Source organism: Hyperoodon ampullatus (genome assembly GCF_949752795.1).
Source record: "Hyperoodon ampullatus genome assembly, chromosome: 9".
Classification (NCBI taxonomy): Eukaryota; Metazoa; Chordata; class Mammalia; order Artiodactyla; family Ziphiidae; genus Hyperoodon; species Hyperoodon ampullatus.
In genome coordinates this window covers 106476445-106490157 of record NC_136922.1, presented here as the reverse complement: position 1 = coordinate 106490157, position 13713 = coordinate 106476445, and the positions used below count along the sequence as shown (strand labels likewise).

The 13713-nt window shown below is 62.5% G+C and overlaps 1 protein-coding gene across 1 annotated transcript; it reads left to right on the top strand.

Moving 5' to 3' along the window:
• Positions 1 to 4076: 4076 nt before the first annotated feature.
• On the top strand, positions 4077 to 13300 carry SHH (sonic hedgehog signaling molecule; the record flags this gene model as incomplete). Its single annotated transcript, XM_079711190.1, has 3 exons — positions 4077 to 4385; positions 9530 to 9791; positions 12486 to 13300. 3 exons carry the CDS (start codon positions 4077 to 4079, stop codon positions 13298 to 13300), a joined length of 1386 nt encoding a protein of 461 aa, XP_079567316.1.
• Positions 13301 to 13713: the final 413 nt, after the last annotated feature.

Below are 13713 nucleotides of genomic sequence, written 5' to 3'. Positions count from 1 at the left end.
AGGACGGCATCGCCCCACTGGCCCCTCGTGCCAGCACAGCCAGAGCTGCGGGCCTCCCCACCAGTTCCTCCTGCCACTGCCACCCCCACTGCTGCAGCTCTATGGGGCCATGCATGCAGGGCGGCAGCAGCTGCTGTGCACCCAGGTGAGGGCTCCGGTTGAGAACAGCAGGGTCTTCCCTGGACCCCTCCGGGAAGCTGGAGACTCATCCCCCAGGTCCAGGGTCAGCAAGGGACATGGGGTTAGGAGAGCAGTGTTGAAGGACCCCATCCCTCCAAAATTGAGAGGGGGCCTGGCTGGCAATCTCTAGGAGAACCGTAACAACAGAGATTCAATTTGCCAAAACTGGAACAAAATCAGAAAGAAATTGAAACTGGATGATTGGAGAGAAAGAGAATGAGTACAAGTATTGTCAGGAAGAGAAGCCAAAGTGAGGGATACAGGGAGGAGGGAATGTCAGATTAGGGTCCTAACCCAGAGACCGGAGTCCGGGTGAGCCCTGGACAAGTGTGGTAGGCAGCGGCTTCGATGGGGAGGCCAGAGTGCCAGCTGCAGGGCCCAGTGGGTACCACACTGGGAAAAGGGAAATGGGGGATTGCAAACAGTAAGGGGGGGATCAGGGGAGGTTGGACCGAGTTGTCTAGCCCCGCTTTCAGGGCCCTCCCAACCTGGTGCGCACATATTTTTCCCAAACCTGCAGACCCAGAGCCTGAAGGCAGAGTGAGGAGGCCATCTAGCGGTGGGGGCTGGTGGGAAGGCAGGAGCCGGGCCTGGGAGGCGCCTCCTGGGGGTGGGGGCAGAAGACAGGCAGCCACCTGTCCTCAACAGGGATAATGCTGGTGAGGGATGGAGGTGGGGAGGGGTGGGGGATGGAGGTGGGGGGGATGGGGGATGGAGGGGGAGGGGGAGGGATGGAGGGGGAGGGGGAGGGATGGAGGGGGAGGGATGGAGGGGGGAGGGATGGAGGTGGGGAGGGATGGAGGGATGGAGGTGGGGTGGGGTGGGGGATGGAGGTGGGGAGGGATGGGAGGATGGAGGGGGAGGGGATGGGAGGATGGAGGTGGGGTGGGGTGGGGGATGGAGGTGGGGAGGGATGGAGGGGGGAGGGATGGAGGGATGGAGGTGGGGTGGGGTGGGGGATGGAGGTGGGCAGGGATGGGAGGATGGAGGTGGGGAGGGGTATGGAGGGAGGAAGGCAGACGACCATGGGAAAGCAGGGCAGAGCCCAGACAAATCAGAAATGGCTCCTGAGGTTACCTGGGATGTCGGGCCAGGTCAGGAAGAGGCTGGGGTTTGGAACCTCTGACCCGCACGGGGAGGGGCCCAGATTGTCTGGAGGGGCAAAGGCAAAGAGAGGGAGCCATCTGGCGTCTGGAGGTGGAAGAGGACAGCGTCTGCTGTCTGGGAAGTGGGGAGGGGGCAGGATGAAAGGAAGGGGAAGTGAGGGGAGGGTGAGACCTCAGCGTCTGGGGTGGCTCGGCTGATGCCCTTGTTTCCAGGGCAGTAAACACAAGCTACAGTTGATCTTTGTCCCGATTCCCCATCCCACCCCAGCCCCACCCGCCGCAGGCAGCAGGCCCTCGGAATTCAGTGTGGTGGGTTCACGGTCCTTCGTTATTTCATTATTGAGGATTGGCCAGCTCCCAGGCAGGCGGCCCTGGCAGGCTCTTGGGGGTGTCCGGGGCTGGCCAAGACGGACAGGAGGTGTCTTCGGCCCGAGCCTGGGCCCCCTGGGCCGAGGAGGCCTGACGGGACCTCCCACTTCCTGTCCTGCCTGCTCCCCACCTGGAGGGAGCCGAGCCCCCAAGTCTCGGAGCCACGCAGAGCTCTCTGCAGCTCAGGCTCCGGCTCCCGAAGCGCCAGCCTTGCTCCCCGTCTGGGGAGTTCCCGGCACCTGCGAGATCTCAGGCGGGCATCCCTGCTCATGCGGTGGCCACATGGGCTCCCCGGTCTCCAGCCAGGGGGTTGAGACCCGGTGCTGTGGCCCCTTTGCCTTTGCCTGAGCGGAAAAAGAGGGGAGAAGGGAAGGGACTGGAGCGAGGTGCCACGTGGGGGAGGGAATCAGGAGGCTGGAGTGTCCCCAGCACGCCCTGTGGCTTCTCAAGCCCCCATGCCCAGCGGTGTCACAACACTTGCTGTGTGGCGACCACTTCAAGCAGGCCTACCCTCCTGGGTCCAGGACGGTGTGACCTTGCTGCATCGGTTCCACTGGGAGGCCTTGAGGAAGTTGGGTTGATGCTTCACAAATCAGAGAATAGAAAAGGCAGGGTGGAGATGCGCTCCTGGCCAGCAGAGCCTTGGAGATGCTCAGTGTCTGCAAAGGCCCAACTACAGCCTCTTTCGATGTCCCCTTCCACGCTCCCCACACCCAGAGGAAAAGTTTGTCTGCACTGGAGCTTACCCAGACTGCGGCAAGTGTCCCATTGTTCTGAGGACCCGGCCTCTCGCGCTGGGGTCACGGGAGAACGCCTAACTGCACAGAGTGACAGCCGGGCCTCCCTCCGTCCACTGCACACGAAGAACCCTCGCTCCCGCGTCCCACTCCAGAGCAGTTGCTGTGTCAGGGTGAGACAGGAAGGGCCCAGAAGGAGGAGGGCATATTCTGCAAAAAGGGGGAATCTCCGATTTTCTTTTCCTGGTTTAAATAAGATTTTTTAAGTTAGTTTGTTTCTCAAAGTGCAGGAATTGGGGGCTCCAGCATTGCCAGCTCTGAGCACCGGGCCCTCTTCTGCACGCCCCTCTTTGACCAGAACACTGTGCCCCCAGGGCCCTGCCCCACTCGGGCTACAGCCCCCAGGACCCTGAGGATGGGCTTGTCAAGCTCCAGGGAAAGCCAAGTCGGCATGATGTGGAAGGAACCTGAATTCCACATCCAGCTCATCCCCTGGCCTGCACTTTGCTCCGATCGATTGAATCATGGGGGTGGTGTGTGTGCACAGCCTTGCCCACTCGCCGCTGCCCCCAGGCACAATGGGCCTCCGCCCACCACGCAGGCACCAGCACCGGCTCCCTCCTCTGAGCTGGGGTGCAGACCCCAGACCCGCTCGGGCCCAGCCTGCTGGATCGTTCCCTCAGCTCACTCTGCACCAGACCCTGAGCACACCTCCATTCCACTTCCAGAGAGTTAAAAATAATGCATTAATTGAAACACAATAAAGGAGCAGTATTTTCAAGTTTTTCTAGGGTGCTTAAAGCACTTCAAATAGCACTACGTTACGTACAGTCCCGGCCAGTCGTGGCAACTGGAATATTCCGGAGGGGGCACAGGCCCCTCTTTCTTTCAACTGCAGGGAGCCCTGGCCTGCATGATAAAGTCTCTGGGAAAATATTTAGATAAGACCTGGGCAGCTTTGCCCCTCAAACATTTGAGAGACTATTTGTTTGGTGATGGAAGCTTGGCCGGGGGTCGGGGGGGGTGGCGGTGGGTCTAGATTGTCCTTTAAAAACTTAAGTTGGTTTTAACTGAAGCATCTACCATTCTGGAGAAAGTGAAGGGGGAACGGGAGGTGTGCCCCGGGCAGGGGGCAGCTGGTGTTATCCTCGGCAACGCGCCTCCTCTCTCCCTCTCACCTTTGTCTTAGTAAAGATGTTTTTCTCTTTTAACTAGAAGCCTTCAGGTAAAAATAAAGCAGCCACAGGAAAAAAAATTAGTCTTTTTTAGGGTTAAACATCAGAAGACAAGCCTGTGCTGCTTTGGCCAATCAGATACGCCCCTGCCAGCTATAATATAGTACTGAAGACAGCCTCCCGCACAAGCTCTCAGGCTTGCTACCATTTAAAATCAGACTCTTTTTGTCTTTTGATTGCTGTCTTGAGCCCCAACTCCGATGTGTTCCGTTATCAGCGGCCAGCAGCCTGCCGTTCCAGCCCCCGTCTGGGTGGGGATCGGTGGCGAGTCCCCCGCAGCGGCGGCGGGCAAGGTTATATAGGAAGAGAAAGAGCGAGGCTGAGAGCGAGGGCGCCAGCAGCCAGCCGGAGCGAGCGAGGGAGGGAGAGCGCACGGGCACACACGCTCGCACACCCGCACCCTCGCGCACTCAGACCTGCTCGGGCCAGCCTTGAGGTCCCTGGGCTCCATGGACGAGATGCTACTGCTGGCGAGATGTCTGCTGGTGGTGCTGGTCTCCTCACTGCTGATGTGCTCGGGGCTGGCGTGCGGACCCGGCCGGGGATTTGGGAAGAGGCGGAACCCAAAAAAACTGACCCCTTTAGCCTACAAGCAGTTCATCCCCAACGTGGCTGAGAAGACCCTAGGGGCCAGTGGAAGATACGAAGGGAAGATCACGAGAAACTCGGAGCGGTTTAAGGAACTCACCCCCAACTACAACCCTGACATCATATTTAAGGATGAAGAAAACACTGGAGCGGACCGGCTGATGACTCAGGTAGAAACCCAGCACGGGGCGTGGAATGTGTTGCTTCCAAGGGGTTATGTGTAACCATGCCGTACAGTCTGTTTGCTCTTCAGGCAGGTAGAAAGCCGATTTTACCCTCTCCTTCCCCACCCACCTGCCGGCCTATCATCCCTTCCTCTTCCTGGAGGGGAATGGAGGTGAAGGGTCCAGCTGGAGAAGTTTAGGCTGGGGGGTGGGGATAAGGACGCTAGGAGATGTGGTCCTTGCATGGCCCTGATTTGATTTGTCCTACTGGGATGGCCTTCCCATCCTGCCTCAGCTCTGGCTTGTAACTTGGGGAGACCTTCACTTTGGGGGCATCTGTCCTTTCCAAGTTGGGAGTGGGAATGGAGGGGGGGTGCAAGCATCCCCCCCATAAGCATAGAGCGGCGTCCAGATCACTGTGCAAGTGTAGCCTCGGCGCTTACACGTTTCCCTTCTCCTCTGTGTTTTTCTTTCCCACCACTGCTACCCGCCCCCCGCTGCCCCCCACCAAAGACCCTCAACTGGAAAAGCCAGGAGGCCGGGCTGACAAAAGGTCGGGGCTCCAGAGGCGGCTGGGCCAGTCCCTGGCCGTCTCACATAGCTCCACTGCGATTCCATCGCTGGCAGCTGTGCCCGCCAGAGTGTGAATGTATCGATATTTCTTTAAGGATGCCCTCTTATTCTCCCGAGCCCGCGGTACTTGAGGGGAGGGACTTAGAACTTACTGGCATTGCATCACGCTAGTTTTCAACCTGCTTGCATAGGAAATTAGCAGCGACTAGATATTAGCGGGGGGGGGGGGGGGGCTGGAAAGAAGAACCAAAGCAAAACACGCATTCCTCTCTCCCTCTCCGCCTCCGTTTGAGACTTCTGGCTGCCAATCTGCCCGTCAATGGCAGACTTTCTGCAACTCCAGGCACGTATAACTGAAGCTAGAAATGGATTTCCTGGCAAATATAGGTCAACATCTTTTTTATTGCCCTATTAAAATATTCAAGTCCTACCTTTAGGGCCAGGAGCGCACCGCAGCTGACGGAGCGGCGCTGGCGGGGCGCAAGTGCAGGGGAGGCTGGGGGTGGGAGGGACCGAGGAGACACTCCCGGCCGCTCCGCTCCCCAGCCCGATGCCCGGCCTTGCTGCGGAGCCGAGGAAGGCCAGGGGCAGGCGGGGTAGCGGGCTCCAGCTGACGGACGGAGGCGGAGAGGGAGGGGAGGAGAGGGTCCGCGTCCCCGGCTCGCTCGCATCTGCTCCCGACCACCTTAAATCTGGACCGCGAGTGTGGACGCGCGCGCCTGTGCCCGAGAGCAGCGCGAGCCGCAATTAACTCTGCGCAGGCCGCGGGGTGCCCTGCGCGTGCGGCCGGCTGCGGGCGCTTTTCCAGCTCATCTGCGGCTCCGACCCCCTGGTCACCCTCGGTCCCGGCGGGAGGGCAGGGGCCCTCCCGGGATCCCTCGGCACCGAGGAGAGGGGCGCGAGGCCAGAGAAAGCAGCGGGGGCGGGGACGCCGGAGGTCCCCGAGCCGGAGGGCTCAGCGGCCGCCGCGGTCCGCGCCGGGCCGACGCGGGAGGGAGCGGGTCCCGGCCCGCGCCCTGCCCGGGGCCCCGGGCCTCGCCGCCCCGCCTACAAGTGCGAGCGCGCGGAGCCGCGCACCCGGGCAGACGCATCTCGGCTCCACTTACTCCCGGGTTATCGATCTCGCGGCTCGGGTTTCAGTGCGCGCGGGGCTGGGCTGCGGCCGCCCGCCGGCCCCTCCACGCGCCCGAGCGCGGGCTCGGCCAGGGCTCCCGGCGGCGCTCCGACGGCCCGACTGGCGAGGCGGCGCGGGCGGACCCGGCGGGCCCGGGCGGGAGGGAGAAGCCCGTCCAGGGCGGAGGCGCCTCGCGGGCCTGGGCGCCCGGCCCGCGCCCCCCGCCGGGTCCCTCGCCCCGCCGCCCCCGGCCGCCCCGCCGGGACCTACAGCCGCGCGGCCCGGCGCCCGGCCGCTCTGGCCGCAGCGTGCGCTGGCAGCATTTGAACTTCTGACCTTCTGTCAACTTCCCTCAGACGAACGAAACGAAAACAAATACTTTTTTTCCCTGGGCAGTGGCTATTCCCGTTCCCAGCACAAAAGGAGGGGGGAGGGGCAGCCGACGTCGGGGTGGGGTGGGGAGAGCCAGGCCAGGCGTGTACCACGGGCCCCAAAAACGTGCCCTAAAAACCTGGAGGCTGGTGGGGGGGGCCTAAAAGGCAACCCCTGCTTTACCCCTTCCGCGTCCTTCCTGCGTCCCCGGTCCTAAGAGTTAAAGTGGGGAAGGCGGGGGACCTGGGAGGTGAGGGCAGGGCCGGGGGAAGGGGAAGCGGCAACGCCTCCCGGGCTCCTGGGGCACCTGCCCCCCCGCCGGCCCCCCACTTAAGATAAGCACCTAGACTCTGCTCTCGGGTGCGTGTCCCTCCCCCCCCCCCCCGTCTCTGTCTCCCTAACGTGACTGCCGCCCAAGTCCCTCAACCATGGCAAGATCGTCCCCAGTGGAACTTTCAGAGCAGTTCAGGAACGCATGAGCCCCTGGTTAATATTAACTCCGAGAGGGGGAAGCGCAGACAGACACGCTCTCCCCGCAGGCCGCGGTGCCGAGGGGCTCCGAGGGGGCAGGAGGCCGCGAGGGGCCGGCCTGCGGGCTGCGCGGGGGACCGGCCCGAGGCGCCACGTTGGGCAGATTTCCGGGTGCGTGGCGGCCCCGGGGAGCGGCGCTCAGGTGTGGGTTTGAAGGGAGGGGCCTGGTTTTCCGGAGGGGGGGGAGGAGGAGCAGCGAGAGGTGTGTGCGGGGACCCGAGGGGACCCTTCTGAAGTCGGGACACCCCCTCCCCCGCGCTGGGGAAGCCCGTGGGCGTCGGCGGTGACAGTCCCTGCTCGGCTCCCGGGCGCGGAGCGGCTGCGCAGACTGGGGAGGTGGCGCGGGAGCTCAGGCGTGGGGAACAACTTGGCCTCCGCCGACACAAAGCCGGGCCCGTCGGCCCCTCTGGGCTTCACGGTGGCTGCACAGAGGCGGGGTTGATTCGCGGCACACGACCCAGTGAATTGATAACCGGCCCGGGCTTCCCGGCTCCGCCCGCGACGATCCCGCCCGGCCGGGGCGCAGAGACTCCTGCAGCCGCGGGCCGAGGCCGCGTTGCGCCTGGCGGAGCCCGGGCCTGCCTCGGCCCTGGGCTCCTCGCCTGGGGTCTCCACCTCTTGTCCGAGTGGCGCAACTCAGAACGCTGGGGGATGGTACGCGTGCTCCCCTTCCTGCCCTCCCCCTCGCCAGCGGCCCCGGGGGAAGCCACTGAAAGCCGCATCTGCCCCCCGAAAGCAGGGAGCTGGGCTGCGATGGGGGCTCGGGAAGCGAGTGTCTGCGTGTGCGCGTCGGTGGTGTGCGCCTGCGCAGCCGGTTCCACATCCCGGCTCTAAACTGACCCTGGTTTACCGATTGATTTTCATGTAAAACGCATTCAATCCTCAAGATGACCTCACTCAAACTCTGTCCTTCTGACTTTTTTTTTTTTTTTAAGAAAACTGTTGGCGGGCCTAGAAACCTGCAAGCGCTGACCTGTTACCAGGACCGCCCCCTAGCCGTCTGCCCTCCCTCCACCACGCGCGCGCGCACACACACACTCACACACACACTTGCTGTATGTCTAACTCTACAACCACATACTGGTTTTTACTGCTGCCAACTACACAGGTCTTTTCCTGTCGCGCAATCGGTCGCATCCCCTTAAAACGCGGCAGCGGCCCTTGCAGGAGCCCTCCACCTCCCCCGCGCTCTGTAAGAAAGAGTTCCCCCAGGCTATAATAGGGTCCTTGCTGGGGCCGGCTGGTCATCTCCGTAACCGGGGTCCCCGCCCGGATATCAGCCCTACCCTCTGCAGAAGTCAACTTGGAATTGTCCCCTATCCCTCCTGAGTCTGGCTCTCTGGGGGACGCCCCCATCATGATTTTGTCACCACCTCCCCTTTTTTCAACCCCGCACCAGCCGCAGTATAAACGTCCAGTGAGTTACTGTCCACACAAACATGCACGTGATTCAACTCTTTCTTGCATCCTTGTCTGAATGGGACCCGAGACTTATATGGGAACTCCCACAGCTTTACCCTGGCTTCAGTCCTGCCTATTCACTGCTTCTTTACTCCTACTGGCAGCTTCCTTGTGGGGGGGGGACCCCAAGGGCGGTTTCCAGAAGAAGCCTCCCTAAGGCAAGAGCCCAGAGGCCCCAGGCCTTTCTGGCTCCCCTCCCCCTCCCCTCCCCTCCCCCCTCCACCTCTTAAGTTGGCTCTTCAAACTTGCAGGACACCATTCTGCGCCGGCCAAGAAAACAAGAGGCGGGGAGGGAACAGGTTAAGGAAAACAAGAGACACAATCAGACCACAGAAAAGCCGGGAGAAAAGAGTTCCACGGGGAAAAGGAATGTGGCTGTCCAGATAAAGAATGTTTGTCATCCGGCCCTGGTCTTATTGAAAATTATAACTCACCTGGTTGCCTTTCACTTCTGGTTCCCCCACCCCTTCGGCTGCTATCAGGGTCCCACCACCCTCTCTACCTTTGGCTTAATTCTCACCTCAGATAGGCGCAGGGCAGAGATAAGGCAAGGCTTTTAACTCTGTAAGAAGTATAACGTGTATTTTTCTTTCTACGGCTAAGGTGCACCCGGGGCCTCTCTCCTGCCTCCTGAGAGGGAGTTTGTCCAGGGAGCTGGGTGGAGCCTTGCACAGGTGCGGAGCGATGGGGCCACAGAAGAGGGCAGGGGCGTGGAGGGCGTCGTGGAGGAGGACGCGGGCCACAGCCTAGGGTGCTCCTGGAGGCTTGTGCAGCCACTGTCCAAAACCACGCAGTTTACTTATTTCGAAGACAGACATTTCATCTGCTTCTCAGGCCGTGCCGGGGGCTCTGCTATTTCAGGTGTGGAGAAAGGCGCTCAAGTCGCCTCCGAGAGGACGTGCCTCCTCCTACGACGTCACCCCCTCCTCCCTAGCCGAGCTCCCCCTCTCCGGAACAGGCCGGCCCGTTCCAGGCCCGGCCTTGTCTCCCTACTTCTGCGCACAGCCCGCATCCCGGGGGGCTAGGCAGAGCAGCCCAGGGGTAGGGCTGGGGCAGGCCCGGACGCTCACGGGCGCTGGGTGCCCCCTTCTCTCCACAGCGGTGCAAGGACAAGTTGAACGCCTTAGCCATCTCCGTGATGAACCAGTGGCCGGGAGTGAAGCTGCGGGTGACAGAGGGCTGGGACGAGGACGGCCACCACTCAGAGGAGTCGTTGCACTACGAGGGCCGCGCAGTGGACATCACCACCTCGGACCGCGACCGCAGCAAGTACGGCATGCTGGCGCGCCTGGCCGTGGAGGCCGGCTTCGACTGGGTCTACTACGAGTCCAAAGCGCACATCCACTGCTCGGTGAAAGCAGGTGAGGGGGCGGGCCCACCCACCCACGCCGACAGCACCCCCCAGCAGCTCCAGATCTGTGCCCCAAAGCCCGGCTCACGGGAAGGAGGAAAGTGGGGAGGAGGTGGGCAGGCAGGGAGGGGACTGGGTGATGACTGGTGTTCCTGTGGCGGGAACAGACTCCGTGAGGCCTGTCCCAGTCCCCAGCCGGGAGCTGTCCCTACCTTTGAGGCCACAGAGGCCCACGTTCTCTGAGCCCAGATGCAGGGGGCATCTGGCTTCTCGAGCCTTCCCCTACCCCTGTTTCCGGAGTCCCCGCTGCAGGTGGCAGAGACAGGGAGGAAAGATGGTGGGGCCGGGGGGGACTGTCCTGGTGAGGGACTGCAGCCCTGCCCAGTCGGCCGGCTCTGGCCCAGAGCCTCTGTCTCAATAGAGCTTAAGAATGAACCACTCGCCACTCGCCACCGGCCCGCACCCGGCACAGGAGGTTCTGCCCGGGGTGGAAGCCCCGGTCCACTCCCTTCCCCCCTGAGCGCCTGTGGATTATGAACTAACTTAAGTCACTCGGCCTTTGGGAAGAGGCCTGATGGGAGGTAATAAAGCCGGTAGTTACCACTTCCAACATCTGGAGGCCGCAAGCCCAGAAGCATCCGTCCTTATTAGGAACCAGCTGGGCCGCCCTGAGCCACAGGCAGGGCCAGGAAAGCCAAGCCTGCAGCTGGAGCCCCCGCCCTGCTGCGTGAGGCTGACTTCCCTGGGCCTGCAACGCCACACGCTGTTGCTGGCGAGGAACAGCTCCGGAAGGAAGGCGCGCGCGCGCGCGCACAGTTCCCCAGCTCCACTGAAGCAGGTCTCTCCAACTCTCGGCAGAAGCCGGCGCGTTCAGCAAGACAGTTCACAGTGAACTTCAGAGGAACTGCGTCTCCCCTCGCCCCCCCGTTTCGCCTGTTTGTCTCCTAAACTGTATTTTAATAGCGTATGTTAGCAGAAAAACACTTTCAAAGTGTCGAGGCACACTTTGGAGGTAAGGAAAAGAGTGGCCTCCTGTAGCAACAGAAAGAAAAGGTGTGGAAGGCTGGGGAGAAGGTCTGGGCTTAGAGCCTGGGAAAGGGTCTCAGACGCCAGCAGGGCGGGGAGGCGCGCCCCGACTTCGCGGGGCTCCTAAATGGCGGCGCGGCGCGGCGCGGCGCGCGGCCCGCTCCGGGCCACCCCTGTCCGCGGGGTCCCCCTGGCGGGGGTCCCTCGAGGTCTCCTCGCAAATGAGCAGCGGTCGTCCGGCCCCGGGACCCCGCCGGGGGAGCCGGGCCCGGCGCGCAGAGCCGCTCATTGGCATTCCGCGCACACGGGCCGGGCGCGGGGCGGTGCGTGTCAAGCAGGGTCGTGCGACTCGACGCCTCGGGCTCGCCTGCGTCCCGGGCGCATTCCGGGCGGCTATGTCGGGCCTCCAAAGGCCGGCCCCGCACTTCATGCCGGAGAAAACGATGAGAAGATTAAAAGCCCTCAGTAATTCCAGCAGGAAGATTCTTTCTCGCGATCTCTATTTGCAAAAAGCAGGATCCCGGAGATTGGAATGCAAAGAAGACGGGGACGTCCCCGCCCCTCCTCCACGGCCCCCTGCGCGCCGCCCGACTCCGATTATTGTCCTCGGGACAGTGAGCCTCAGAGAGCGACAGAGGCCGGAGAAAGCGGGTAGTCAAGGGGCCTTGAGAACCCGGCGCTTCCAGAGCTCGGAGCAGGCCCCGCCATTTAAAATTCAAATACACATCTCGAGTGCTTGGAAGAGAGGCCTGGCTGTGCAAATAGTGCTTGTGAGGCCCGGGCTTCTGGAGAGCCCGCGTGTGAATCGCCGGGGGTGCGGCGGGGGGGTTGCACCTGAGCAAATAGGGAGGGGGCGGCCCAGAGCTGGAGAGAGGGAGCCGAGAGGGGTGGGGGGGATGGAAGGAGCCCCTCTTCCAAGAGCGCCTCCCATTTGTTGCAGAAATTACAATGACAATGGCGAGCCCTTTATTGGATTTTAATTAGAAGATCCACACAAGCCCCGGATTTTCACACCTCAGCCAATTCTCTGGAATGTTTGTCCAGTTGCTACAACTACTACAGCTATTTTTCAACCCCGCCCTCGCCCCCAACCGGCCGACACCAACCAGCCGACACCAAGGCCCCCCGCTGGGCACTGGGGGCGGGGGGGTGGTGCGGGGAGCGGCCGAGGGTCCCCGCCGCGCAGCCCGGGTGCGGAGCGCACGAGGGGGCGCCGCGCCCCGCGCCGGAGGCGGGAGCAAAGGAGGGTGCGCCCCGGCGCCCGGGTGAGCTCAAGGAGGCTTCCTGAGGAATCCAAGTGGAGAGCAAATACCCTCTGAATTCATGGCGAGGTTGGGTGTGTGCTGAGCCGGCGGGGGAGGGGGCGGGGGAGGGGGGAGGCGAAAGGGAAGGAGTGTAACCGGCCTCCCGCCGGAGACGCCAATCGACCTTTGTCACCGCCAGTCCAATCCTAAGAGAGTCGTTAAGGAATGCGTCTGCATCTGAATTTGGTCACCGAGGCGGTGGGGATGGGGGGAGGGAGGTCCGCGCGGGACCAGCCTGGCACCTCTCCCCGGAGCCACGCGCTTCCTCGTTCTGGGCGCGCGGGACACCAAGCGTGCGCCCCCCTTCCCAGTCGCGTCTTCCTCTCGGGACTCACCGCCCTGTCTCCTCTTCTCTCCCTTCTCTCCCCCCGCAGAGAACTCGGTGGCGGCCAAATCGGGCGGCTGCTTCCCGGGCTCGGCCACGGTGCACCTGGAGCAGGGCGGCACCAAGCTGGTGAAGGACCTGCGCCCCGGGGACCGCGTGCTGGCGGCCGACGACGAGGGCCGGCTGCTCTACAGCGACTTCCTCACCTTCCTGGACCGCGACCACGGCGCCAAGAAGGTCTTCTACGCGATCGAGACCCGGGAGCCTCGCGAGCGTCTGCTGCTCACCGCCGCGCACCTGCTCTTTGTAGCGCCGCACAACGGCTCGGCCGGCCGGGAGCCCGAGGCGCTGTCGGGCGCCGGGCGGCCGCCTGGGGGCGCGCCGGAGCGCCGGGCGCTCTTCGCTAGCAGCGTGCGCCCTGGCCAGCACGTGTACGTGGTGGCCGAGCGCGGCGGGGATCGGCGGCTCCTGCCGGCCGCCGTGCACAGCGTGACGCTGCGCGAGGAGAGCACGGGCGCGTACGCGCCGCTGACAGCGCAGGGCACCATCCTCATCAACCGGGTGCTGGCGTCGTGCTACGCGGTCATAGAGGAGCACAACTGGGCGCACCGGGCCTTCGCGCCCTACCGCCTGGCGCACGCGCTCCTGGCCGCGCTGGCGCCCTCGCGCACGGACCGCGGCGGGGGCGGGGGCGGCGGCCGCGTGCCCCCGCCTGCGCCAGGTGCGCCGGCTGCGCCAGGTGCGACCGACGCGCCAGGCGCCTCGGGCATCCACTGGTACTCGCAGCTACTCTACCAAATAGGCACCTGGCTGTTGGACAGCGAGGCCTTGCACCCGCTCGGCATGGCGGTCAAGTCCAGCTGAAGGCCAGGGGGCCGGGGAGGGCACCGGGAGGGGGCGGGGCGGGCGGGGGGAGGGGCGAGATACCGCAAATGACACACGGAAAAAGCGCACGAAATGAGACTTTAATTATAATAATAATAATAATAAAAAAGTAGGACAGTCCAAAGTAGACTATAAGGAATCAAAGACCCCGAGAAATTCTGTTGTTGTGTTTAGTTTATATATATATATTTTTGAATTTTTTGATTCCTGTTTAAGTTTGGTTATTTTTTCACCTCTCCTGGCTATTTATTTGTTTGGTATGAATAGATGTTTTAAAATAATATGAACCGGACCTTCAAGAGCCTTAAATAGTTTGTTTCTTGGATAATTTATTATCATGTGAACTGTACTCACAGGGGGAAAGATTATTTTGTGAAGCCAAGCGACCCGCT